This window comes from Scardinius erythrophthalmus (genome assembly GCF_964197995.2).
Source record: "Scardinius erythrophthalmus genome assembly, chromosome: 3".
NCBI classification, from domain to species: Eukaryota; Metazoa; Chordata; class Actinopteri; order Cypriniformes; family Leuciscidae; genus Scardinius; species Scardinius erythrophthalmus.
This window is the reverse complement of record NC_138223.1, coordinates 16,679,841-16,706,808: the sequence shown is the minus strand read 5'-3', so window position 1 is coordinate 16,706,808 and position 26,968 is coordinate 16,679,841. Positions and strand designations below refer to the sequence as shown.

Sequence of the window (26,968 nt, the reverse complement as noted above, 5' to 3'; positions counted from 1 at the left end):
TGCTGAACGCTGACTGGCTGTTGCTTAGAGGTTGCTAAGAGAGATCAAGACGCGTCGGAGTGAAGCATCCTGGGAAGTGAAACGTTTTCAGCAAACAAAAATGAAGGCACGTATGTTTTTATATATATAAACACTTAGTTTCCTATTGCATTTAAACTGAATATCGCTATTTGAAGTACACGTGCTTTCGCGAAGATGCTTTTAAAAGCATCACGTATAGCATTAGCACGATGGCTAGTTAGCTCAGCAGCAATGTCTTTTACTAGTGAAAAGAAATTAATGTAAATAAAAGTGAACAAACTGCAAAATACTGAAAAAAACTCAACTTTTTCCTGTCTGCTAATAATATAAATGTTGTCCAAAAAGATTGGACAGTTATTACATTATCTTTCAAGATTGTATGTAACATTATTTTTGTTGTCATTTTAGCCTGATATTCTATGACTGTCGTTTATTAATGAACTGTATTTATTTGAGACTTGTTTTGTTTCTTTTCAGCGTGTTTTCACGCTGTCAGAAAAGTCCTGGTCTGGATCATGTTTGCAATACAAATGGCAGAAAACAGTAGGAAACTATCTTGCAGCTGCAGGGTGAGTAGCGTTTGCTGGTTTATATAGGCAAGAAGTGTTCATCTTTTTAGGCAATGTTTGAGTGAAATATTTGATATATCCACAGCCCTGACAATTTAGTAAAAATCTTTGATCGACATGGACAGAAGGTCAATGAGTTAAATCTCCCTGGGTAAGTGAGCATTCAGCCATGCTCTGTCTGAGACTCTAATTTATGTAATATTGTTTCTTTATAACTATAGAGCAATACTGCAGGCCGGACATTCTCTTCCTGCAGTTGCTCAAAATTTTGTGTTTTTGTGCGTACAGGAATTGTCTATCTCTTGACTGGGATAAAGATGGTGATATCTTGGCTGTGATTGCTGAAAAGTCCAGTTCCATTTACTTGTGGGATGCGAATGTTAACAAAACCTCTCAGCTAGACAGTGGTATGAGGTGAGTGATGTGATGAGAGAGGGAATGTGTTAGAGAATAAACTCTCTAAACTGTTTTTCAGCTGATGCCTTTTTTTTTCCGGGTGTTATTTTCGGGTTGATACAGAGATCAGATGTCCTTCCTGCTCTGGTCCAAAACTGGGCCACTGTTGGCTGTTGGCACATCTAAAGGAAACCTTCTCATCTACAACCAGCAAACCTCTCGCAAGATTCCTGTTCTGGGTAAAATAGAATAATAAAAAAAAAAGAAATGTGTGAATATTCCTCATGTCATATATTTATTTCTTCTTTCAGACATGTGTTCTTTTATATTTATATAATTTATTTATTAATATAATTATATAATATATTTCTAAAGGAACAGAAAAGGTTGCCTTTATCCTAATGTTTTAATTGTTTCTCTGATCCCTCTTGCAATTTAAAAAAAAATATATATTCATGAAATGTGAAGGTTTAAACAAAATATATTTTCTATTTAAAAATATATTACAATTTATAATATGCTTCACATATATTTTGGGCAGACACAAAAAGGTATTTGCCGTATGGAATACACTCTGTAAGAGTTTAGGTACTCTTCTACTATCAAATATTATGTTCCTTTCCATTCTACTATTTAGTTTGGGTAAAAAAAGATAAAAAAAAAAAACATACATACTGTATATTCATGTAGGTAAGCACACAAAGAAAATCACATGTGGCTGTTGGAGCTCTCACAACCTCCTGGCGTTAGGCAGTGAAGACCGCAGCATAACGATCAGCAACCACGAGGGAGACACCATTCGACAGGCACGTGAGGATCTGTCAGAGCGAGATCCTGTGTTATCGGATCTGTTGGTGTAGACGTTTAGATAGCATACATAGTTTGAAATGTTGTTTTCCGCTCTTTCTTGCCTTCAGACCTCTGTGAGAGCAGATCCTGCAGAAGTTCAGTTCTCAGTGATGAAAACAGATGAGAGATCATCTCCAGGAGAAAGCACTGTATGTTGACATGCTCATTTTACCTGATTTTTTACACTGATTATAGGTAGAGGTGAACGTATTAGCAAAATCTTAATTACGTTATAAGTAATTTCATATCACAGTAAAATTCATATACTAATATCAACTATTAAAAAATATGTATATATATTTAAGATAATATATATTATTTTTTATAATTGTAATAATCACAATATGGGATTATTCTGTGTATTAATTACTTAATGCAAGGTGCTTTGTCTTTTGGTTATTTACTCTTTATTTTGAACAGTGAAACTTTCTCCATCTCTGTATTTTTGTATGCAAATATTTCTACAGATTGACTAAATGATCTTTAACTTGCAGGTGAGTGTGGCTTTGGGTAAGAAGACCCTGTTTCTTTTTAACATTAATGATCCCGATAACCCTATAGAACTGGCTTTCCAGCAGCGCTATGGCAACATCATCTCCTACCGCTGGTACACACACACACACACACACACACACACACACACACACACACACACACACACACACACTGATGTACTTCAATGTGGGAGTGATTGTTTTAAGTCTTTGACCACTCTGCTCAAACAAGACATTTAACCACAGATTGAAGGACTGTTCCTTCATTCAATTTAGTCATTTTGGATACATTTAAAAAAAAATACTAAATAAACAATAGCATCCTGGTTGCCAGTGCCACGCAAAAGTTAACTACCATTTTAGTTACTAATAATAAAAAGACATTTATAATTATTGTTGTGCTGTCTAATCGATTAATCGCATCTAACATAAAAGTTTATGTTTACATAATTCATGTGTGTGTGTATTATTATATTTATATATATTATATGTGTGTACTGTGTGTGTGTGTATACAGTATACACACATACACATATGTCTACATATATATGCGTATATGTATATATACACACACACGGACACACATATATATATAATATATATAAATATAATATAAACTGTATATACTCACATATATTATGTAAACAAACTTTTATGTAAGATGCGATTAATCGATTTGACAGCACAAAATTATTTATAATGTACCTTTCTTAAAGGTTAAAAAAAGTCAACCGAAACACAAAGAGAAAAAAAACACCACTCAAAACATAATTGCTTATTGTGTTTTTTCATATACTGAACACATATTTTCCTTTCTGTCTATAGGTATGGGGATGGCTATATCATGATAGGATTTTCTCATGGTTATTTTGTGGTAATTTCCACACATATCCGTGAGATTGGCCAAGAGTTGTTTCAAGCCCACAATCATAAAGACAGCCTTTCTAGCATCGCCATCTCACAGTCACTAAACAAGGCTGCGTCCTGTGGGGACAACTGGTAAGTGTTTATTAGTATGAAAGACTTTAGATATACAAAGACGGTGCACTCGTATAACTATGGATGGGAGAAAGTGCAACGCGCAATGTGCCAGAATAAGCCCCGCCTTCTAAATAAAAGAGCCAATCGTAAAGTCACTGAGATGTACACTTATCACTGCACATGTTCATTGGCTGGTCCAGCCTGAGAAATGCAGTGTTTTGTCATGATTTTTTGAGACAGTTGTTAAATTTCATTGGTGATTTCAAATAAGAAATTTAATCGTAAGCTTGGTGAACAGCTTTAGAGAATTTGATGTTTCCCCATTCAAAGAGATATGAGCTATACTTGCATGACTGAAACAGCTGCCCAAGAATAATTTCAAAGATGCCCGCTGAGTGAAATGACTTGCCTTAAAGGGACTTTGCTAGTGTGCACATTACAATAGATGTCTGGATAACTGTCATATACCACATTTTCCACAGTTTAGGTCAGTTGTCAAAACCAATTTACATATACAAAGTCATTATAAATAGATTTAAAGGACTGACCTCACCTACAGCTCTCAGACGCACACTTCACTGTTTCGTCCAATCATGACAGTTTTATCCACCACTCTCAATGAACATGACATTTTATTTCTGTGCTGTTAAGATAACACTATTGTATCTCTCTGTGAGCATTAAGATACATGACCTGACTGATCTGAAGGAGATGTATGCTATAGTCACGTTGGATGAGGAGACCAAAGGTATGCTATGAAATCATTTCTGATGCATATTGATGCCCTGTATATGTGTTAAAAAATAAAATAAAAATTGTTCTCTCTGAAGTGTGCATATTCAGTGAACACTCACTCATGTCTTTCTCAGGCCTTGATCAGATGTGTTGGACTGATGATGGGCAGCTGTTAGCAGTGTCTTCTCAGCAGGGCACTTTGCATGTCTTCCTCACCAAGCTTCCCATATTGGGAGACAGCAGTGGCACTAGAATCGCATATCTTACATCCCTGCTGGAGGTTACAGTCGCTAACCAGTTGGAAGGGGTAAGAAGACGATACAAAGACATATATACAAAAAATCAGTTAAATGTGCTCACGAAGCATTACTATAACTATTGATCATCTTTTTCCAAACTCCTAATGCTAAATGCTAAACGCTAAACATGCATGTAACCTGTCTTGCATTGTTAACACTACAAATGTGTATGATAACGCAAATTGTGCAACTTCTTGAAAAGAGGTGTGCTATTACTTTTCTAAGCAATCAGAATTGCACTTTTTACTGGTACTAGAGCTGCTCAGTTCAGGATACATTGAGAATCATGATTTTTTTGTTTAAAATAGAGATCACGATTATGAATATACAACCAAACAAAATCACGTGTATTTAAATTCTGGGTTCTGAAAAAAGGTTAATTGCTGCTCTCTACTTAACAAAATTTTTTAATTAATCTGAATTATTAATTTAAATGAAGGATTCATTGACTCCATCATAAAGACGTCTGCTGCATCCCAGTTCGCCTACTTATACTATGCCCTAAAAGTATGTACTGTTTTTGTGAAGAAAAAGTACATACTTTTAAAGCGTATATCAGAATCGTAGGCAAGCTTTGGGACATACTACTTCTTCATAATTGCATCTTTAACGGACAGCTCTGTCACTTATTTATGTGCATCCTGTCACCATTTAAACTGACCTGTCAATCATTTTGTCACAGTTAAAATCCTCCACATTCAATGTAATATAATATCCTACCGTATCGAAGAGAAACGTAGATCTGCCAGTCGTGGGTCTTTCATGCAGAGACTCTCCTCATGTGTTTGTATAATGATGCATTTAAAAGTTAATGACCAAACTTATCTTCATAAAAGTTCACAATGGTGTTGCAGATGAAATATAATGTGGATAACATTGAATGAACATTGAATAAACATTAAATAAACATGAATCCTCATCCAACATGCAATGGGTTGTGGGCAATATTAGCCGACAATTATCAGATTCTATCCGGAAATAGTAAACCATCCGGGTATCATTGGAACACTCATTTCAACATAAGTACTACATTGTAGTTTTGAATACTATTTTGGATGGCTAGTATTCGAGTTGGGACACAGCATTCACTTGTTTCATTAATAGATAAATCAGCCTTTTTGAACTAATCTCTTGAATGAATGTTTCAATGACAAATACTTTTATTTAACATAAAAGACATTGCCAAATCGTTTTCATTTATGAATAAATCGCGTGGGTGTTTGAATCAAGATTGCAATCTTTTAACAATTAATTGTCCAGCTTTACCTGGTACACGACGAAACGGTTGAGAAAATCCCTTCGATTTTTGTTGAAGGAAGGACTTGAGCCATATCTAGAGATTTAGGGTGGGTTTCTTTTAATTTGGACCCAACCTCAACCATCTAGCAACTGTCCAGAGCACCCTAGCAACTACCTAGCAACACCCTTAAGGCCTGTTCACACCAAGAGTGATCACTATAAAGATAACTGTAGTAGCATTCACACCAGTGGAGAATATTGTTCTGTTTATTCTAAGCGTGTGCTTGTCTGTCACTTTAAATAAATGCTTGACACCAGGATGGATTCTGATTGGCTGTCAATGTTTTTATCGTTCATCAGCTGGATAAAACCGTTAGTGATTCCAATGATATAGTTTCTCTGTGCTGTTATCGTTACAGCTGTTGTGTGTACTCAGCTATTCTTATATTGAGAAAGATTTTTAGAACTATATCTTTATTGTTATCTTTATCGTTATCTTTATAGTTATTGTCCTTGGTGTGAACGGGCCATTAGAATGACTAACAACTGCATAACAATGCCCTTGCAACCACCCACAACACCCTGTCATTTTGTGGTTTTGCCAGGATGTTTTCTTCCAGAAAATATAGTTTATAGATGGCATTTTATCTCTTCTTAGGAGTCCCCCGTTGCTGTGTCAGTGGAGGTGGAGCCTAATTTCATAGCTGTGGGACCATATCATGTTGCTGTGGGCATGAATAACAGAGCGTGGTTTTATGCATTAGGAGATGGTGGTAAGTGTGGAACAGTATGAATTCACATTTGAGAAAAAAGGAAATATTCTGACTTGTAGCAGTAACTTTCTTTACATCTTAAAGGTTTAGTTCACTTCAGAATGAAAATTCTGTCATCATTTACTCATCCTCAAGTTGTTTCAAACCTGTATGAATTTCCTTCTTCTGCTGAATGCAGAAGATATTTTGAATGTTGGTAACCACACAGGTGATGTACCCCATTGATTTCCATGGTATTCTTTTTCCAACTATGGAAGTCAATGGAGTACATCAACTGACTGGTTACCGACATTCAAAATATCTTCTTTTGCATTCAGCAGAAGACAGAAATTCATACAGGTTTGAAACAACTTGATGGTGAGTAAATGGTGACAGAATTTTCATTTTGAAGTGAACTAATCTGCGCATGTGTGTGTGTTTCAGGTGTGGAGCGTGTAAAAGACACTGAGTATTTAGGGACAGTGGCCAGTATGTGCCTGAACTGTGACTATGCTGCTGCCCTGTTTGAGGGGAAAGTCCAGTTGCATGTGGTAAGAAGACAATCGTGTAAAAAGACATCATTCTGAATACTGTATATGACTGTCAGCTTTTTCTACTTACTTTTTGTTTTAATGTTTGTGTATGAAAGATTGATGGAGATGAGCAGGTTGTTCAGGAGGACAGACAGACTAAACTGTTTCCGGAACCCGATCAGAAATACCGCATCCTCAGTCATGCTCTCACCTCTGAGTTTCTGTATTATGGGACTGATGTGAGTCATTCACAAATACATCTTTTTTTCCATCCTTACCTCATTTTATTAAATTGATAGTTATTGTTCTGAATGCTGTTTGGTTTGTGCTGATACACTTTATAAAACACATTGTGTAACTTCTTAAAAGCCAATATTTGGGCACATTTCTGTTTTTTACAAAAAGAACATGCATGAATGACAAAATAAGGTGCAGAACATAATTAATGTTAAAAAGAGTTAAGCGCAATAAGCCATGGACATAGACATCATGCGATCCTGAATTTAGTTCTCTTTAGCGTGAATTGTGCTTGAATGGTCAGAGACACATTTCAAAATATCTGTCTTCGTGAGTATTTACATAAACATTGTTGTTATGTCTTAAGTGAACGCAAACAGTTGGGGGAAAAAATCTATTTTGTGATTATTAATATAGTAATTATTATTGGTCACACTTTAATGTACACTCCTGTTCCACATGTACATACAATGTACTTATAGTAATTACAATAACTAGGTACTAACCCTGAACTTACCCCTAAACCAAACCTTAACCCATGTAGTTACCTTGTATTGCCCACTACTTTCCTTGGTAAGTACACTGGAAGTACATGTAAGTGCACGTACTGTAAAATAAAGTGCAACCTTAGTATTATTAAAAGAATTTGAGAGAAGATGCATCGAGAATCGTTTTATAATCTAATCAATAACTTCTGAATCGTAATTGAATACGATTGGACTGGAAATTCACTCTATTTAATAATATATTATAGTTGTATTATTTATATAAAGTATATTATGTCCTCTAGCAGCAGGATACTTATTAAAATAACATTTTAATGAAAATGTATGCCCTTAATATTTTGTAGTTTGATAAAAGCAATAAGGCACTCAAGCGTGAGTAATGTGAGCCCTTTAGTGTGACTCCGTTCATTATATAACATGGCCTTTCGTACCTTATTACCTAAATGTGTCATTCTTTGTGTTCTTTCTGCCTATGTTTTTGTTTCTCTCTCATTCTGTAGACCGGGTTGATTCAGTGTTTCTATTTTGAGGACTGGCAGAGTGTGACTGAATATCGCCATACAGTGGGTGTACGCAAAGTCTTTCCCGACCCCAATGGGACACGTCTCGTTTTTATTGATGAAAAAAGTGACGGCTTCCTATACTGTCCGGTACACACAAACAAACACGTTTTCCACTCTTAAAAGGGTAGTTAATGCAAAAATAAAACTTTTTTTTTTTTACTCGCCATCATGTTGTTCCAATCCTGCATGACTTTTTCTGAATATCTTTATTTTGTGTTCTGAAGAAGAAAGAAAGTTAAGTAGGTTTGGAATGATATGAGGGGGAGTAAATGATGACAGAATTTTTATTTTTGGGTGAACTATGTCTTTAATGACAAGCAGTAAAAAAAAAAAAAAAAAGAGACAACCTTTAAACCAAGTGACATCTGTTTTTCCTATAGGTGAATGATTCAGTGTTTGAGATCCCAGACTTCTCTCCTGCCATTAAAGGGGTGTTGTGGGAAAACTGGATCAGCAATAAGGGTGTGTTTGTGGCGTATGAGGAGGACAAAGTCTACACATATGCCTTCCACAAAGACACCATACAGGGTAAAACTAAAAAGCAGAATGTTTTTATTATTGATAGGTATGGGAGTTGTAATATTGTTTCCGATTTCATGTAATGATTACGGATGCATATAATGGATCTGATAGACGTTCTTTTAGACATTTTTTTTGAGGAAGCAAGGACAGAGTTAAAATTCTTTAAAAAAAGGTCTCAATTCCCATTCTAATCATCAATGCCTTGTAATAGACATTTTGCTTTATTGGGCAATGAAACAGACTACACTCCTACTGAATGTTCATTAGTAGCGTGTTTTTGTGTGTTTTTCTCTAGGCTCTAAAGTGATTCTAGTTGGTGCCACCAAGTTGCCATTTTCCCATAAGCCCTTGCTGTTGCATAACGGGGAGCTGACATGTCAAACCCAAAGTGGGAAGATTAACAGTGTGGTTTTAAACACACATTCATTCCTCAACAACCCACATAGTGACACTAGCAAAGACAAACTCCAGTCATTACTGCAACAGGCCATCATGCTGAAAAGGTAATTTCATGCTACATTAATTTGATTTGGAAGTTTATTGTGCATTCTTAACTACAGGATATCAAGCCCAAAAATACAAACCTAAATGCTTCTGAAAGCAAGGTTGTTAAATGTATAATTTATCAATGATTGTATCCACATGATGTCTTCAGCAATGTTCTGAACTCTGTCAAATGTTTGTGTGCAGGTTTTCTGATGCGTGGAATACCTGTAAAGCTCTGAACAAAACCGAGGCTTGGGGTGAGCTGGGCAGGGCATGCCTGCACCACATGGAGGTGGAACTGGCCATTAGAGTATACCGCATGATGGGAAACGTCGGCATGGTCATGTCCCTAGAGGACATCAAGGTGTGACCATGTCACTAGGGCTATGTCTACATTAATCCGGATAGATTTGAAAACGGGAGTTTTCGTCAAAACGCTCTCCTTCCACACTAGAGTTTTCAAATGTTTTCCAAAAGTTTCTTTAAACATCGTAAAACGCTTAATTACAGAGCATGCGTAAACCATCATAAAAGCTCACTGAGATGATACAGACAGAACAAGACATAATCAAGTTACAATGCAATTCTTCTGGCAGGATCATTTAGCAAAATATCTCACCATTCACTGATGCGCCCAGGTTGCACTGCAACGTAATTGCTCAGCAAATGCGAGTGAATTTTCTGTCATCTTTGCAGGACTGTGATATGAAGAGTGTGCAAAGTAACATATTTTAGCAACTGTGTGAAAGTGAATAGCATATAACAGGCACAATACCGGTATAAACATGAATATCTGGGTTCAGTATGCGTCACATGACTAAACTTGCGTCATCGTTTTTAAATGCCTCCGTTTTCACAGTCCACACTACAACGCGAAAACGGCATTTTCAAATGTATCCACTTTGGAGAGCGTTTTCAAAAAGCTTTGTTTTTTGTTGCTAAAAATGCCATCTCAGTGTAGACAGAAGGGCAAAATGGAGAGGCCTAGATCTGTTCTAAACGTGTACTGCCTCAGTAGGCAGAAGTTTAAAGTTAGCATAAAATTGAAATTTATCATTTATCATTTTTTAAATGCATGTTATTGAATTTATTGTGAACAGTTTATCCATGCATTTATGAATTGTTTTCTAATTTTTAATCAGACTGTCATAAACCGATTTTCTGGTGAAACAACAGACTTCTCCAGTTATTTTGTATACATAAACCCTCCCCCTTTCTTACAATCGACTGCAAACTCATATTAAGATCTACCTCTATCCAATCAAGTATCCATCCTACTTTTTTTTTCCGATAATCCATTTCACTCGGTTATATGTCACAGTATTGAAGAAAAGATCTTTCACTACTTCCGTTAAATCGTGACTTCATCATATGTGCACTGATTCTTAAAGCTTCTGTTCCAAAAGCTTGGCATCTCATTCCATTGCCCCCTAAAATGTAATTAATATCAAATTTGTGTGTGCCACGTATATTTATTGTTATTAATTATTGTGTTGCCTGTATTGAAATCAAAGTTGAGTAACCAGTACACAAGGAGCACTTTTATATGACACATTATAACATTCTAAATCAGGTCTTTTATATGGTTCTATTTCAGTTAGGATGTTGCCATAGAAGGAAGCGCCCCATTTAGGCAGTAAGCAGTGAGGGAGCTCACTGGGTTTTGGAACGGAGACATTGTGTGTCCGAAGTAAAGAAGAAGTTTGAACTCTTTTACACACTGAAATGTGCAAATTGTTCATTGACTGTGTCTGCAGGGAATAGAGGATCAAAATTTGCTGGCTGGACATTTGGCCATGTTCTGCAATGACTACAACCGAGCCCAGGACCTGTATCTGACATCTTCGTATCCCATGGCAGCCCTGGAGGTAAAATAGGCATGCGCACACACATGCATGACAGTTTATATCCATGCTAACTATGTACGTTTTTAGACTTCCCAAGTCACATTGACTACTGTACTGTTGTGTGTATAGATGAGAAGAGACCTGCAGCATTGGGACAGTGCGTTACAGCTTGCTAAAAGACTGGACCCTGAAGAGATCCCATTCATTTCTAAAGAATATGCCATACAGCTGGAGTTTGTGTAAGTCAACTACATTACATAGTTAATTACATCTAAAACAGCTGTTTTGGAAACACATCAAATGCACATTTCACTGCACCTAAAGTGACATGGACTTGTTTATTGTACTAGATGCACCTGAAAGGAAAAGCCGGTGTAATAGAGTGCTGCAAGGTTGATGTGTTTTTGTAGGTCAACACGGATGTTAGCATTACTCAGGTTCCCTCAACACAAAAATAATAGGATTTTCCCATTGGCTTCCATTTGCAGGAAATAAGCACTGTGACCAACAAAAGTGTATAATAATTCCCTGATAAACTTCACAAATTAACAATACTTTTATGAATTTTGAAGCTTAAAGGGTTAGGTCACCCAAAATGAAAATTCTGTCAGTAATTACTCACCCTCATATTTTTGGGTGAACTAACCCTTTAAATACAATCGCCAGAAGTAAAAAGCTAAATATAGTCTACAAACAAACTTCACCACGGTCACCACCATTAATCTTCCAACATTATGTTGTAAAAACATTTTCCCTGAAAGCGGACTAGTGAGTAGATGAATTTACCTGTTTGTTGTTATGATGTTTAAAGGGTTCATGAAATGGATTTCATTTTTTTATTTAATATGTTCCTTCAATTAAATGTTTACTTATAATGTTAATAAAGTTTTTTGCACAAAAATCCCCCCAACCAAATATATATGCAGAAAAACAATTGTTTTTAACCCTCATTCTGACCCTCTGTCTGAAATGACCAATTTTTAAGGGGTGGCTCCTTTAAGGTTTGTCAGTAAATGGTCACTGTTATGATTGGCTAACGTCAGTGCATTGGAAACAGTTTCAACCAAGTAAGTGTTTTGAAAACTTTATCCATATAAAACCATCATTTACAGACAAAGCACTATGAAATCATTTACTTACGGTTTGTGATGGAGCTGCTGTCAGATCCAATACAGTTGGCTGCTTCATCTTTCAACAAAAGTTTCTTTGCGAACTCTCCAACAAAATGGTCTGATGAAACATATAATCCTTCAACGCTATCCTGTGACGCCATTAAAATAAACCATCCACTTATTTTGACGCTGGGATCCTTCTGAAGTCTATACAGAGACGCAAATAAGATGAAAATTGGATGCGTCAATTCACCAATTCACCAGTCTGTGTCCAATGTAACTTTAAAATAGCCCAGACAACATACCTCTATTTTTAATGGTATTGTACCCCATTTCAGATTTTTTGGTCTGAGGTTACGGAGAAATTGTGATTTAAAATACCATTTATCCCCTTCTCTCTGTTTGTTAGGAGAACTTTCAGAGCTGCCCCACATTACATCAAATTAGTCCTTATTCTTTTTTTTTCTTCTCATATTGTATTGTTGTAAAATACTTAAAATAATAATAAAAAATAATAATTGGATGCATCAAAACAAACGTTGTTTCAGTCTTCCATTTGTCTGGTTGACAATAATGGGTTCTTTTTGCTTTTGATGTGATGCTCGCATCCTGTGTTGGCAAATGTCAGCCGTTAAGCAACTCAATGCCAGTGGTGCGATGATGTATAACTCATTGTTAATGTCTTTCTCTGGAGGCAGTCATTTGCAAATGTATTTGCCCATGTGGCGTCACTGGTCCGAGGTCCCCCAATATCAAAACGAGCTGTTTTTTGATAGCTATAGCTGGGGCATTTAGAAAATAGGCGTAGCCAAGTCAACCCAAAAGCCTGTCATTTCTAAACAAAAACTTGAAACTTCACAAAAACAGGTGAGAATATGCGACATATGATTCTAAACAAGCATGCAAACTTTTATGGGGATCGGCCCATAGGTGGGGCTATATCTGTTAAAAGGCTTTAAAACCATATTTTCCTCTGTAAATTGTCTGTATTGGCTGTAAATGATCTTTTCCATCAATGATCTTGGTGGTTACAGGCAAATGCTTGAATTTTTGCCTTTTGGAATTTTCTGTCTGAGCATACTACTCGCACTATTTATACTACAAAACAGCATCGAATAGTACGCGAACCGGAACACACCTATTGACTTCATGAAGATAAAATTGCTAAAATGCCAACTTGTTTCTGGGTTTTGGCCTACAAAAATATGTGATCCCTTTACAGCACTCTATTGTTGATGTAATGTCATATGTTTTTGTGTCACCCTCTAGTGGAGATTACGTGAATGCACTGGCTCACTATGAGAAAGGCATAACAGGAAACAACAAGGTAAATGTCTGCATGTCAAATGATGATCAACCACCTTAAAGGAAATTCTCATCCAGAAATGACAAATGTGTTATCATTTACACATTTACAAAGTTGTCAGAGTGCCTTTCTTTCATGGAACAGAAAAGGAGAAATTGTGAATATTCATGGTGCATATTTCAATACAGTGAATGGGGTGACCAAGGGCTATCAAGTTCCAAAAAGGGAGTCTTCTGAAGCCATACAATATCTTTTTCAAGAATAAAATTTGAGAATCATGGAAGAGGAGAAGATTTTACATGAATAACAACTTAAAATGACATGATTTAATTCCAAAAATACCTCCTTATGGTATCTAGAACCATGAGCATAGACAGCAGATCCTGATATGTGTGTGTTTGTAGTTCCAGGATCATGATGAGAGTTGTCTAGCAGGAGTGGCTCGTATGTCCATTAGAATGGGTGATATTCGTAGAGGAGCCAACCAGGCCATCAAACATCCCAGCAGGGCTCTGAAGAAAGACTGTGGAGCCATTCTGGAAAGCATGAAGGTGTGTGTGTGTTCATTTAGTATATGTCATTTTCGCACAGTTGTACGTATAGCCTTTCAAAGTATACTCAAAAAGTACGCTTAAACAGGCGATTGGCGTATGCGCATTACTACAACTTGCACTACTTCCCTTTAGCATCTTTGTAGCCCTGAAATCTGTCATGAAGATATTTACTCATCTTTATAATCGTTTAGGCTAGTAGTTGTACAAATCTAGGTTCTTTCTAACCTCCTTTCAAAATCTCTAATTTACTTAGCCATCCATTGTTGTTGTAGTTTACACATGTTCCTTTCTCTTCTGTTTATTAAATTTGTTCTTCAACTACCTTGTGAATCAATGGCCCTGGGGCGCTGTTGCCCCTTTGTGGATGAACTAATCTGGTCAAAACTATTCAATGCGCATGTTTTTGTACAGTATACTGATGTTCGCGTCATGCACACTGTACGAGGACCCTAGCCCATGAATAAAAAGTGAGAGCAGTTAGTGAAAGTTTTCAGATTTTCTTTTTTGCTGAATGATTTTTGTGTGCAGCAATATTCAGAAGCGGCTCAGCTGTATGAGAAAGGCCAGTACTACGACAAAGCTGCCTCCGTCTACGTACGCTGCAAAAACTGGTAATACAACTTCATAATTTTAATTAACATCGTACATCACTGATTTTAACATTGTGCTAGGGAAACATACTTGTGATTTGTAACTAATATTGATCTCTAACCTCTTAATGTCAGGGCAAAGGTGGGCGAGCTCCTGCCCCATGTGACTTCCCCGAAGATTCACCTGCAGTACGCTAAGGCAAAGGAGGCTGATGGCAAGTATGTACCAAATGAAATGCAGTCCCTCCAACAACGTAAACACTCACTTCATATAGACCTTATGTGCCAGAGAAACAAGGACACAGCCATCTTTAGAATATTGTCTTTGAACTTCCGTTTTTGCGGTCGTGTATATTTCTATAGCATTGCTGTCCAGGAGTAATTAGCTTTTGAAGTGGATTTACTTAATGTAAAGTTAACGAAAGTTATCATGAGGATTGTAATGTTTAAAGCAGATGTCTTAACAAATGTCAGTAGACCAGGAAGATTTTAAAACGAGCCGTTCATTCATAAATATGCAAGATCGCTGTGAAAATACAGACCGGAAAACAAAAGACAACGAGCGGAGCGCTGAAAAGGGGCGGGGCTACATAAGGTCTATAATGAATGACTTACAGAGGTCACGTCATACTATTATTTATTTATTTATTTATTTATTATTTTAAAGATTTTTTTGCCAAAATGAAGAATACATTTTCCATAATTTTCCCTTTTTTTTTTCAACCCTGTGACTATTACAATTAGTTTTCATTGTTGTGACTGTTGTGTAGTACAGCCTCTTCACATGTGAAATGAGATACAGCACTGTGCATTTTCACAAAGAAAACTTTTATTTTGCAAAAAAAAAAAAAAATTCTGGTTGACTGATAATCTGGCTTTTGGAGAATGGAAAAAAAAAATTCAGCTCAGCTTATTAAATTGTCCTCTGGGGAGGCATGTTTGTCCTCTGGGTAGGATTGTTTCCTGGGTGTTCATCCTGGAAAATGTTTCTCCTTGTTTTATGTATACTACTGTGAAACCACATTCAAGAAACACCAACCGAATTGCCACTTTTCACATTTTGTGCGTGTATGTGTTTAGATATAAAGAGGCAGCAATGGCCTATGAAAGTGCACGAGACTGGGACAATGTAATTCGAATCCTACTGGAGAATCTTAACAATCCTGAGGAGGCTGTCCGCATCGTACGAGAAACTCAGTCCATTGAAGGAGCCAAAATGGTAGCCAGGTCAGTAAAGAGAGCAGCTGTGGAAATGAAATGTTTTTTTCTTTTATAAAATGTAGTCTCAACAAGTGATTTTTTATAGATTATTAGGATTTAACATCTGCCTTTATTTCAAGTTCTTTGCTCATCTGGATGTTCTTTTAGTGAAATTAAATGTTATGCACAGGTTTTTCCTGCGTTTGAGTGATTACGGCTCAGCGATCCAGTTCCTGGTTTTGTCACGTTGCAGCGATGAAGCTTTTCAGCTCGCCCAGCAGCACGGGCAGATGGAGGTCTATGCTGACATCATTGGTGAGCTCTCTGATCATCTCATACTTGGGTCATTCCTACAGTACATTATATGTCTTGATAAAATATTAAATTCACATTTTTAAAAGATGGAAATTTTAGTAATTTTCAAAATATCACAATTATGTGAAGATATGGGTGAATACTTCATGTGAATACTTTGGTTTACACTGACTGGATTTTTTTTTTTTTTTTTTTTAAGAAATATTCTAGGTTACTTTTTTCTTTCTCTAATCAAAATGTTCCAAACACAACATGTTTTCATGTCGAGGATATAGTTTTAATTGGTAATTAATATATAGGCTTTCTTATGTACTCTTCAGGACTTTCCATTCTGTTAATCTTTTGTAGTATCCCTTTAATTTACAAAGCCAAAGAAAGAACATAATTTTTCATGGTTAAAAAATATTGACTTAAAGTTGAGGCTATTGTGTAAACTCTCAAACCTTCACTTAGCAATGGCTTACTTCATTCTTTATTTTCTTTCTGTTCATTCTCTTACCATTGTGTAAATAATCAAGCTATAATTAGTAGTTTAAGTGTCTAAACCACTGATATATATAATGACATTATATAGATCAGTGGTCAAAACCTGACCAGTGTATATTTCTAAAAATATGAGGAAACCTGTTATATAAATACTTCCTTCAAATACTGCATAAGCATTTTTTTTTAAGATATATAGTTAAAAGTAAATAACTTAATTTAACTACATGTGTCCAGGTTCGGAGGCTACAATAGAGGACTATCAGAGCATAGCGCTGTATTTCGAGGGGGAGAAGAATCATCTTCAGGCTGGGAAGTTCTTTCAGAAGTGTGGACAGTACAACAGGGTATGAGATCTGTGTGTGCTGTTAGACTCCTTTCTCTCTTTCCCTGCCATGCCTGAGCGCACTGCCCCTCTGTCTTTCAAGCTCTCACTTTCGTCACACTTGGTTGCCCCGCTCTCTTTGCTCATTATCTCCAGAGGGATTATTTACTCAACTGACTGTGCTAATTACCTTGGTCATTAAATGTTATTAATATATTTGTATCTGTCTGTCTGCACACAGGCGCTGAAGCACTTTTTGAAATGTCCTAGCTCTGATGACAGTTTGGCCATAGAGATGGCCATTGAGACAGTGAGTACAGCTGGGGAGCAATTAATTCACTCTTTACCACATAAAATTCACACAATTTATCACAATATATTCATGATATTTATATACTGTATGTATAGTTTACATATTATATATATATATATATATATATATATATATATATATATATATATATATATATATATATATATATATATATATATATATATATATATATATATATAATTAGTATTATGACCCAGAATAGTATTATGACCCAGAGATTGATCATATCGCCAGATCTCTAAATAATTTGAGGGCTTATTCATTAATAATACAGCATAATACATCACACAGCCCTGCTGCCATTGAATTGTTTTTCAAATGCGTCACCACCCATGAAATACACTTGACAGAGACACATTATATAATTTGGCCAGCCATTTACTAGTATGCAGTCATTGCTGTATGTTTATATTATTACGAGGACATAAAAGATCATGATCTCTACGATTTGCTTGAAAATTAGATTGATCTACTTCACACTACGACCGTCTTCTTCAGATTGATCGTCTTCAAGAGCGATCATGATATAAAACCCTATACTTGGAATTTATCCTCTGCATTCAACCCATCCAAGATAGTGCACACACATTAGTAGTGAACACACACACTGGCAGCCATTTTTGCTGTGCCATCTCAGTCATTGAGAATCAAACCCGCAACCTTCTGTTACCAGTCTGACTCTCTAACCATCAGGACACAACTGCCCCTAAATATCTTAAACGGTGTGGCCGTGGTGAGGCAACAAATTTATGCCGATAAAAAGGAAACAGGGAGTGTGTTATAACTTCTGTATACATTGACTGATTTTGATTAAACTTCAGCTGTGTGTTCGTTGTAGGAGGACGATCACATGGCTGTGTCTATTGTGAGAGTCATAGCAGGAAGTGTGTCACTTTCAAAATGCTTTAAAATTGGCTTTGTCAGATTTGTCATAATGTCAAGATATCAAAATGCTGTTGTCATGGCAACGCGTTTAACTTTAATATACTTTTTGAGACTCTTGGCATGCTTGAAATTGCATGAAACTCGACACACACATCAGAGTTGTTGTCCAAAACAAAGCCTTGGAAATGGCCGTGTAGGAGGGGCTCAGTAGTGCCATCTTTTGTCTAAAGTGTGGGATTAGTTTTAACTACAGTTACAAAACTCTCTACATATATTGGTCTCATTGAGCCGGACAACTTTCTAATTAACAGTCATTAGCTCCGACCAACAGGAAGTCAGCTATTTTTGTTTGAAGCTCTGAATTTGTAACTAATGCTCCAAAGGGCGTCAAACGATTCACACCAAACTTTCTCAACATGATGCCAATATATTGAAGATGCTAAATTGCAAACATAGTTTAATATAATTAGTTTAATAAGGTTAATACAATATATATTTTTTAAACTTAAGATAAATACAAAATGTTTAGCTGCAAATGATAACTAGTCATCATAATGGTTATTATTCTTAACAAATAATTATAATTAATTGTACGAGCTAGAATTCCTATATTGATGCCCTAATCAGAATCAAGGTGTTTGGTTTGATGATTATATCTAGTTGTAGCAGTTATTGCTAGAAAATTGTTGTGATGATGATGATGATGATGATGATGATGATTTGTCTGTTTAACAGGTAGGAGAAGCAAAGGATGAAGCTCTAACCAATCAGCTTATTGATTATCTGATGGGGGAAAGTGACGGAATGCCAAAGGTATTTAAAACAATGGATTAAACTGAAACTAAAATTTAAATTTTAATACATTAAAATGAATACATTTATTGGAACTTATTTCTTTGAATTGAAAATTTCCTTCAAGAAATATAGCTCATTTGAATTTATTAAGATGTTGATGATTTTATTCAGAAAGGATGCAATAAATTGATCAAAGGTTACAGTAAAACCTTTTACTCTGTTACAAAAATATTAAACAGCACAACTGTTTTCAACATATAATAATAAGAAATGTCACCTGAGCACCAAATGTGTTAGAATGATTTCTGAAGGGCCATGTGACACTTAAGGACTAGAGTAATGGCTACTAAAATTACATTTTAAAATATATTAAAACAGAAACCATTTATTTTAAGTTGTAATAATATTCCAAATAATTATTATTTTACTTTATTTTTGATCAAATAAGAGGCTTCTTTCAAAAACATAAAAAAAAATCTTACTGACTCCATTTTGAACAGTAGTTTTGTCTTGCTGGATTTGTTTCCTGTATCCTGTATACCCCACTGGATTCATCACCACTCCTTGCTCCAGGACTTGATTTTCACTGAATAGAACCCTTTTAATAATCGTTTATTAAATTATAATAAACATGAGGATTATCTAGTGTCTCCAGAGAGCTCTAACATTGACTTTCACTTTATCATTTATTGTTTCTTGCAAGTGCGTCACCTCTTTTAAAATGTGTGGGCATTGAACCCTTTAAGTGCCTGTCTTTAGAACAAGCATCTATTGATTTTTCAATTATGTTCTGTAAATATTTTGTAACTCATTGTCTGGTGCCTGTTGTCCTTACACTCATCATCTCTCACTCATCATCTCTCTCTCTCTCTCTTGCGTATCATTGCATGTGTGTAGTCTCTTGCCGTGAGTAGCTCATTGCATCTGCTGATACTTCCCCTTGTGGTGACCCGGCAAGCAGAAGGCACTCTGTGTGTCTGTGTGCATATGTGAAAGTGTTTTTGTGCTTCAGTTCAGTTCCTCTCCTTAATCACTTCATATTTTTACTTTGTGTGTTTGTGTGTAGTTCTTTAAACTGTATATGTTTGAAAATGGTTTGATTCAGCCCAAATCATTTTGTATAGAACTTGGGTGGTCTACTTTTTTGTTTTGTTTAATGTACTGGTGTTTAGCATCAGCAGTGCTATCAGAAATATTGTATCAACTAGATAATATTTGTTGGTTCTGCTCTTTCCTAGGATGCAAAATATCTGTTCCGGTTGTACATGGCTCTCAAACAGTACAGAGAAGCAGCGAGAACAGCTATTATAATCGCTAGAGAGGAGCAATCTGCAGGTCAGATTTCAGTGCTTTTTGGTCAGTTATCTAGGTAGTATAGGTTTATATTATAATGTTATTTTATGAAACAGATTGTCATTCAATGTTGTTGCCTTCAGCGCAAATATTTGGTAGCATGTTGCATCCTTGCGTGATTTGTATAATTCTTATCAACTTATTAACCAAGCTCTAAAACAATCCAGACACTAAATGTCTGGATTGTTAGACACAGACACTGTGCAAATAAGAAGACGCAATACATTCTTAGGGAATTCCTATCATGTGTTTTTTGTGTGTGTGTTGTAGGAAACTACAGGAATGCTCATGATGTTTTGTTCAGCATGTACGCTGAGCTTCAGACACAGCACATTAAGATCCCAGCAGAGATGGCCACAAACCTGATGATCCTGCACAGCTACATACTAGTGAAGGTGGGAAACACGTTTACACAAAGACATGTCTTGACTGTGGATGAGAACATTCTCATGTACATTATTTGAAGCAATATAGTGAAAAATACAATGTCACTGTCACAACATGCATTCTTTACATTTTATGTAGTGGGCCCAAAAAGTAAAAATAAAATGAATGTTATTGCAGTATATTGAAAAATAGCAAACCAGTGGGTTCAGTATGATTCATACTTTTATTAAGAAATTGACACACAAAAGTGACTTTTGTGTAGTAAATATTTTCACATTGTTACAAAACAGTCAAGGTTGCAACTTTCTATTCATCAAAGAATCCTAAAAAAAGTGTTATTTTCCACAAAACAATTAAGCAGCACAACTGTTTTCAACGTTTCTTGAGCACCAAATCCGCATATTCGAATGATTCCTGAATGGTCATGTGACATTGAAGACTGGAGTAATGACTGCTGACAATTCAGCTTTGCCCTCACAGCAATAAATTACATTTTAAAATATATTAAAATAGAAAACAGTTATTTTAAATTGTAATAAAAGTTGACAATATTTCTGGGTTTTTTTTTTGTTTTTTTTTTTCTGTATTTTTATCAAATAAATTCAGCCTTGGACCGCATAAGAGACTTTAACGTTTAAAAAACAGACTCCAAATTTTTAAACAGGAGTATATAGTATAATTTATTATAGTTATATTTATAATATTTTTGATTTCTAACTAAATTCAGTGCGTTCAGTCTATAAGTGTGTAGATTTCTTTACAAAGGGACATCGCCAACTACTGGCCTGGATGCATAATACAGCGTTTTTAATAGTTTTCACGGATCCGTGTGAATGGGGATCGATTTGACAACGTTGTTTCTGTTTTTAGTACATCGTTGTCATGTAAACGTACCCTAAAAATCACCTAGATACCAGTTGGTTGTGCATCACATGATTTGATGTTTTTTATCTAAGACTTTAAATTCATACATTTTAACTGTGGTTTAATTGACCAAGAGTGTTTAAATACTTTTTGTGGCCCCAGTATTTTTCATGTTTATTTAATGAAGAAAACTGAATTAACAAACATGTAATAGGTGAGGAAGGCCTAGAAATCTATGTCGGACGTTCATATTCAATGTGTTCATGTGCTCATAAGGTATTCAGTGTTCTTTGAAGTTTTAGATGTTTGTTTTTCATTCATTTTTCAGATCCATGTTAAAAGGGGAGATCATTTAAAGGGGGCACGAATGCTTATCCGTGTGTCCAACAACATCAGCAAATTCTCATCCCGTGAGCCTCTCTTGTACACCCCCACACACACACACAAACGCACTTCAGCACTGTTATGGCTGTCATATCCACCAGATCTTTTCTTATATAGAGAGGAGATGACAACCTCTACGTCTGTATCACTGGTTTAACTGTCAATAATGGGTCACTTGCGCTTGTGAGCTAATTATATAATGACCCTGACCTCATTGAAATGCTTTAAGAGTTTTACTACAGTGCTGAGTAATGAGCTGTTTCCACACAATAGCAGTTGTGGTCTCCCTGAGTATTGCTCCTTTTTGAGCTAATGTTGTAGGCTCTGGATCCACCTTTAATGTAACATAAAGCTGTGTGTGTCTGTGTGTGTGTGTGTGTGTGTGTGTGTGTGTGTGTGTGTGTGTGTGTGTGTGTGTGTGTGTCTGTGTGTGTGTGTGTGTGTGTGTGTGTCTGTGTCTGTGTCTGTGTCTGTGTCTGTGTCTGTGTCTGTGTCTGTCTGTGTGTGTGTGTGTGTGTGTGTGTGTGTGTGTGTGTGTGTGTGTGTGTGTGTGTGTGTGTGTGTGTGTGTGTGTGTGTGTGTGTGTGTGTGTGTGTGTGTGTGTGGCCTACAGACATTGTTCCCATCCTCACATCAGCGGTTATTGAATGTCATCGTGCTGGATTAAGGAACTCTGCCTTCAGTTTTGCCTCTATGCTGATGAGACCAGAGTATCGTAACAAGATTGATCTCAAATACAAGAAGAAGATAGAGGCCATGGTCCGGTAAGGCGCACAAGAGACATTTGCTATTAATGAATTGCACCCATTAAAGAGGTAGTTCACCCAGAAATGAAAATTCTGTCATTACTTACTCGCCCTCACTTCGTTCCAAACCCGTAAGATTTTTGTTCATCTTCGGAACACAAATGAAGTTATTTTTGATGGAATCTGAGAGCTTTCTGTTCTTTCTGTACTGTGGATGGTTAGTAAACAACCATACAAAATGTGACCCTGGATCACCAAACCAGTCATAAGTCGCACGGGTATATTTGTGGCAATAGCCAACAATACATTGAATGGGTCAAAATTATTGATTTATGCGAAACAGTAGGATATTAAGTAAAGATCATGTTCCATGAAGATATTTTGTAAATTTCCTACTGTAAATATATAAAACATTTATTTTTGTGAGTGAATGCAGCACAATCGCGAACATTTACAACTTTAATGTCGCGGACAACTTTAAAGGCAATTTTCTCAATGTTTCGATTTTTTTGCACCCTCAGGTTCCAGATTTTTCAAATAGTTGTATCTCAGCCAAATATTGCCCTATCATAACAAACCATATGTCAATGGAAAGCTTATTTATCCAGCTTTCAGATGATTTTCAAAAATTTGACCCATGGTTTTGTTGTCCAGGTTCACAAATACAGTGTACAAAAGTGGCACACCTATTTATTGAATTCGCTCCGCAGTTTCTCTTTACCCTTGTCCTTTCATTATTGTTTTACTATAATAATAGAGAAAAAAAATATTTTCATTGAATCATTCTGTCCATCTATGAACTAGTTAATCTGTCTTTTACAAGTAGAAAAGAAGTTTGCATTTTCTAAAATTGTTTGATTAGTGTTTGCTTTCTGATGTGTTTTTTTGTTTGTTTGTTTTTCAATCTATTGTATGTGAGGGTTCATTTTTTTATTTTTTTACCTCTAAACTACTGTAATGTATGAAATATCCTGCTTTTGACCCAATCATTGACCCTTTTTCTGTCTTCCATCAGTCGTCCAGATACTTCTGAGGTGGAGGAGGAGAGCTCATCCTGTCCCTACTGCAGTTTCAGCCTTCCTGACTGTGAGCTGCTCTGTCCCGGATGCAAAAACAGTCTGCCCTACTGTATCGCCACAGTGAGTACAGGCACCTTAATCTACTGCGTCACTGCACTGACAGCTCTTGCAACCTACAGCTTCAGTTCCACAGTGCAGACGTCACAGAGCCTCTTCCTCTGCCTGACAAACAGACCCTATTTTAACTCCCTCTTTAGGTGCAATATTTCATTCATGACTCGTCTGTGACCGTAATGAGAGGAATGACAATAAACTTGACTTGACCTTTAAGTGTGTAAATGCAGACACGCACAGTTCCACAGTCTGTCTGATAGATGTGTGTGTCATCATTTTCAGGGTCGTCACTTGGTCAAGGAAGATTGGAGTGTCTGCCCACACTGTGATTTTCCTGCTCTCTACTCGCAGTTCACCCAGTAAGTCTCATCCATCCATGGTTCATCTATCTAGTCACCTATCCATCCATTGATTTTCTGTATTTGTATGTGTTTTGTTTCAGGCTCTTAGAGACGGAGTCAGTTTGCCCCATGTGCTCGGAGACTTTAAATGTCAGTGATGTGAAAAAGGTTTCAGACTGCTCTAAATATCTGCAGCAGGACCAACTGGAGCGCTGAGATCGAGAGAGCAAGAAAGGAGAGATGAAAGGGTAATAAGAGAAAAACATATCTTGCTGTTTTTACTCATACAATGGGGGCTAAATGTCTGAAACTAATGAAAATGCTTCTATTTTGCATTTATCTAGTTTAATATATATTTTTTTTATTATATATTATATAATCCGCATAAAATTTGAGTGCTTAATTGAATTTTTACAATTTTTACATGGAATTTATTGTGAACATTTAAATTTTTATTTTAAATCAAAAGTTTACACACACACACACATAAAATTCAGTCATCATTACATAAAAAAAAACATAATTTGAAGAAAATTGGCAAACAAACAGCTTTGGGTCTCATTGACTTCCAATAACATCAATATCTTCTTTTATGTTCCACAGAAGAAAGAAAGCCTTTTTCATTTTTGGGTGAACTATCCCTTTAAGTATTTCTTGTTTGTTTTATATCATTTTAACAGTTCTTTCATTTCGTTTTCTAGGTTTGTATTTATTTCCACTGTACATACCTATACAGCACAATTTCCAAAAGATATAGATATATGTCAAAGACTACATCTTCTAGCACTTACTTTTGCCTAATGAAATAACATTTTGATGAAAATGTGTGTCCTTGATATTTAATTATGTATTAACATTATATTTATATTTATTGTTCCCTTCAATTTTAGAAAACAGACAGATATGGAATATTAGTGTTTTAATTATTATTTTTTCGTGATTCTTTTTGTAAACAGAGCTAAAAATGGATGATATTTAAAGCATCTAAAGTGCCCCTTATGTTTTCTGTTTTCAGATACAGAGAATTGATGTTCTCAAATTTGCTGACAGTCACACCTCTGATGATGTATGATGGTCAGTCTTTACAGAATCAATATTGTGGGATCACTATTGTAACCTTTCAAGCCAGTCATGATCGCATTTTCCTGATATTGTTGAAAATACAAAAATGTTTATTGGTAATAAACATTATATTATTTATTTACCAATAATATTTATTTACCAATTTGCAATCATGCTATATTTATCTTGAAATACAGAGAGAGAAAAAAAAGAAAATATGTATATCTGTATAGTGACTCTAACATGTACTTCTACAGTGTTTTAAAGGTAAAGTGCATACTTTCATCTGCCATTGGCTGTACAAACAGGTAGTCCCGTCCCAAACTCATGCCATTGGCTAAGTTGCTGTTGCTATGTTGGGCCTTTTTTAAACACTCAAAGCCATGTTGAAAGTACCACGAAGCCTCTGCATTTTTACTTTTTGGGGAAATCAGCCTATGAATGTTATCTCTGCATATTAAACTTGTATAGAAGATAATTGCACATCAGCTTTAATCTGAGTGTTTTGTACTGCTGTTTTGTAGCCTGACCACAAGAGTTCAGCACTGCAGTGTGAGCTAATAAAAGGAGAAAGACAGTTAATCTAACCACCCAAGTGCTGACATTTATTATGAGCTGGACTTTCCATTCACCTTACATGTGGCCTTAAATTTATTAGTGCACATAGATTTAAAGTCAACAACTCTCTCTTTTAATGTTGAGCTTCACCTCACTGTTTTAGACATTTAGGCCAATAGTTCTGCATTCTGTATAAGCTTTAGCTTTACTGTACTAAAAAATTGTAATTCTAATTATTAGAGCATGTGAAGCCTGATTTATTTGCATTTTGTGCTATGTCTGTGCTCTGAGGCTGAACTACAGTGTATGCTTTAAAGAGATTATTGAAGTATGTTCACTTCATAGCGGATAGTTCACCCAAAAATGAAAATTCTGTCATCATTTACTCACCCTGATGCCATTCAAAAACCTGTATGACTTTGTTTCTTTTGTGTAACTCAAAAGAAGATATTTTGAAAAATGTTGGTTACCCTAGTTTTGGTTACCTTTGAGGGTGAGTAAATGATGACAGAATTTTCATTTTTGGGTGAACTATCCCTTTAACATGTATTTTTTGAACATCTTAGGTGTCCCTGTGTTGTGTGACAGATTTTTATGAAGATATTTTTGAGTATTTCAATTAGAAGTAAAAAATTAGGTCAGTGCTCTTATCATACAAAGTTCTGTCTATAATGTGGATTAAAAATATGTACCCTTGCTCTGTCTTTGGACATGGTATTCAATCAGTGAACTCCATTATTTGCTTATAGTGGTCAAAAAATTGTTTGAGCTCAGGATGAATTGTGTTCTTGTCAGCCCCGGACAGATGGTGTGGGTGTGTGTTATATGTATATGTGTAGAAGGCATGGAAGCATGTCCCATATTTAGCATAGCATCTGTCTTGTTTTGTAGTATCAGAGCGGTTATGTAGTATGTCCTTTAATGATCACTTTATAAGAATAATAGTCACTCACTCTAATTGTATTACACAATATTCACCTGATTCACCTGTGAAACTACCACATCTGACAAGCTTGTGTGTGTGTGTGATAGAGGATTAAGAGATGATGTTTTACAGCATCTGAAATGCTGAGGTAAGTTTGTAATTTGTAAAGACCATCATGAAGCTGTCCAGTGAGTGAGTGAGTGTGTGTGTGTGTGTGTGTGTGTGTGTGTGTGTGTGTGTGTGTGTGTGTGTGTGTGTGTGTGTGTGTGTGTGTGTGTGTGTGTGTG

The 26,968-nt window shown here is 35.9% G+C and overlaps 1 protein-coding gene across 1 annotated transcript; it reads left to right on the top strand.

The window, feature by feature from the left end:
- Positions 1–57: 57 nt before the first annotated feature.
- wdr19 (WD repeat domain 19) lies at positions 58–25,991 on the top strand. The gene is made up of 37 exons (XM_081360419.1): positions 58–106; positions 499–590; positions 676–741; positions 879–1,004; positions 1,110–1,225; positions 1,677–1,792; positions 1,904–1,984; positions 2,330–2,442; positions 3,155–3,328; positions 3,988–4,058; positions 4,180–4,352; positions 6,242–6,356; positions 6,780–6,886; positions 6,985–7,107; positions 8,112–8,261; positions 8,555–8,702; positions 8,992–9,199; positions 9,387–9,546; positions 10,940–11,050; positions 11,159–11,268; positions 13,411–13,468; positions 13,852–13,998; positions 14,530–14,612; positions 14,727–14,810; positions 15,672–15,818; positions 15,982–16,106; positions 16,827–16,936; positions 17,156–17,224; positions 18,869–18,946; positions 20,167–20,263; positions 20,552–20,676; positions 21,861–21,942; positions 22,530–22,680; positions 23,678–23,801; positions 24,078–24,154; positions 24,238–24,384; positions 25,152–25,991. The coding sequence occupies exons 1-36, from the start codon at positions 101–103 to the stop codon at positions 24,350–24,352; spliced, it is 4,038 nt and encodes a 1,345-aa protein (XP_081216545.1). The 5' UTR covers positions 58–100; the 3' UTR covers positions 24,353–24,384; positions 25,152–25,991.
- Positions 25,992–26,968: the final 977 nt, after the last annotated feature.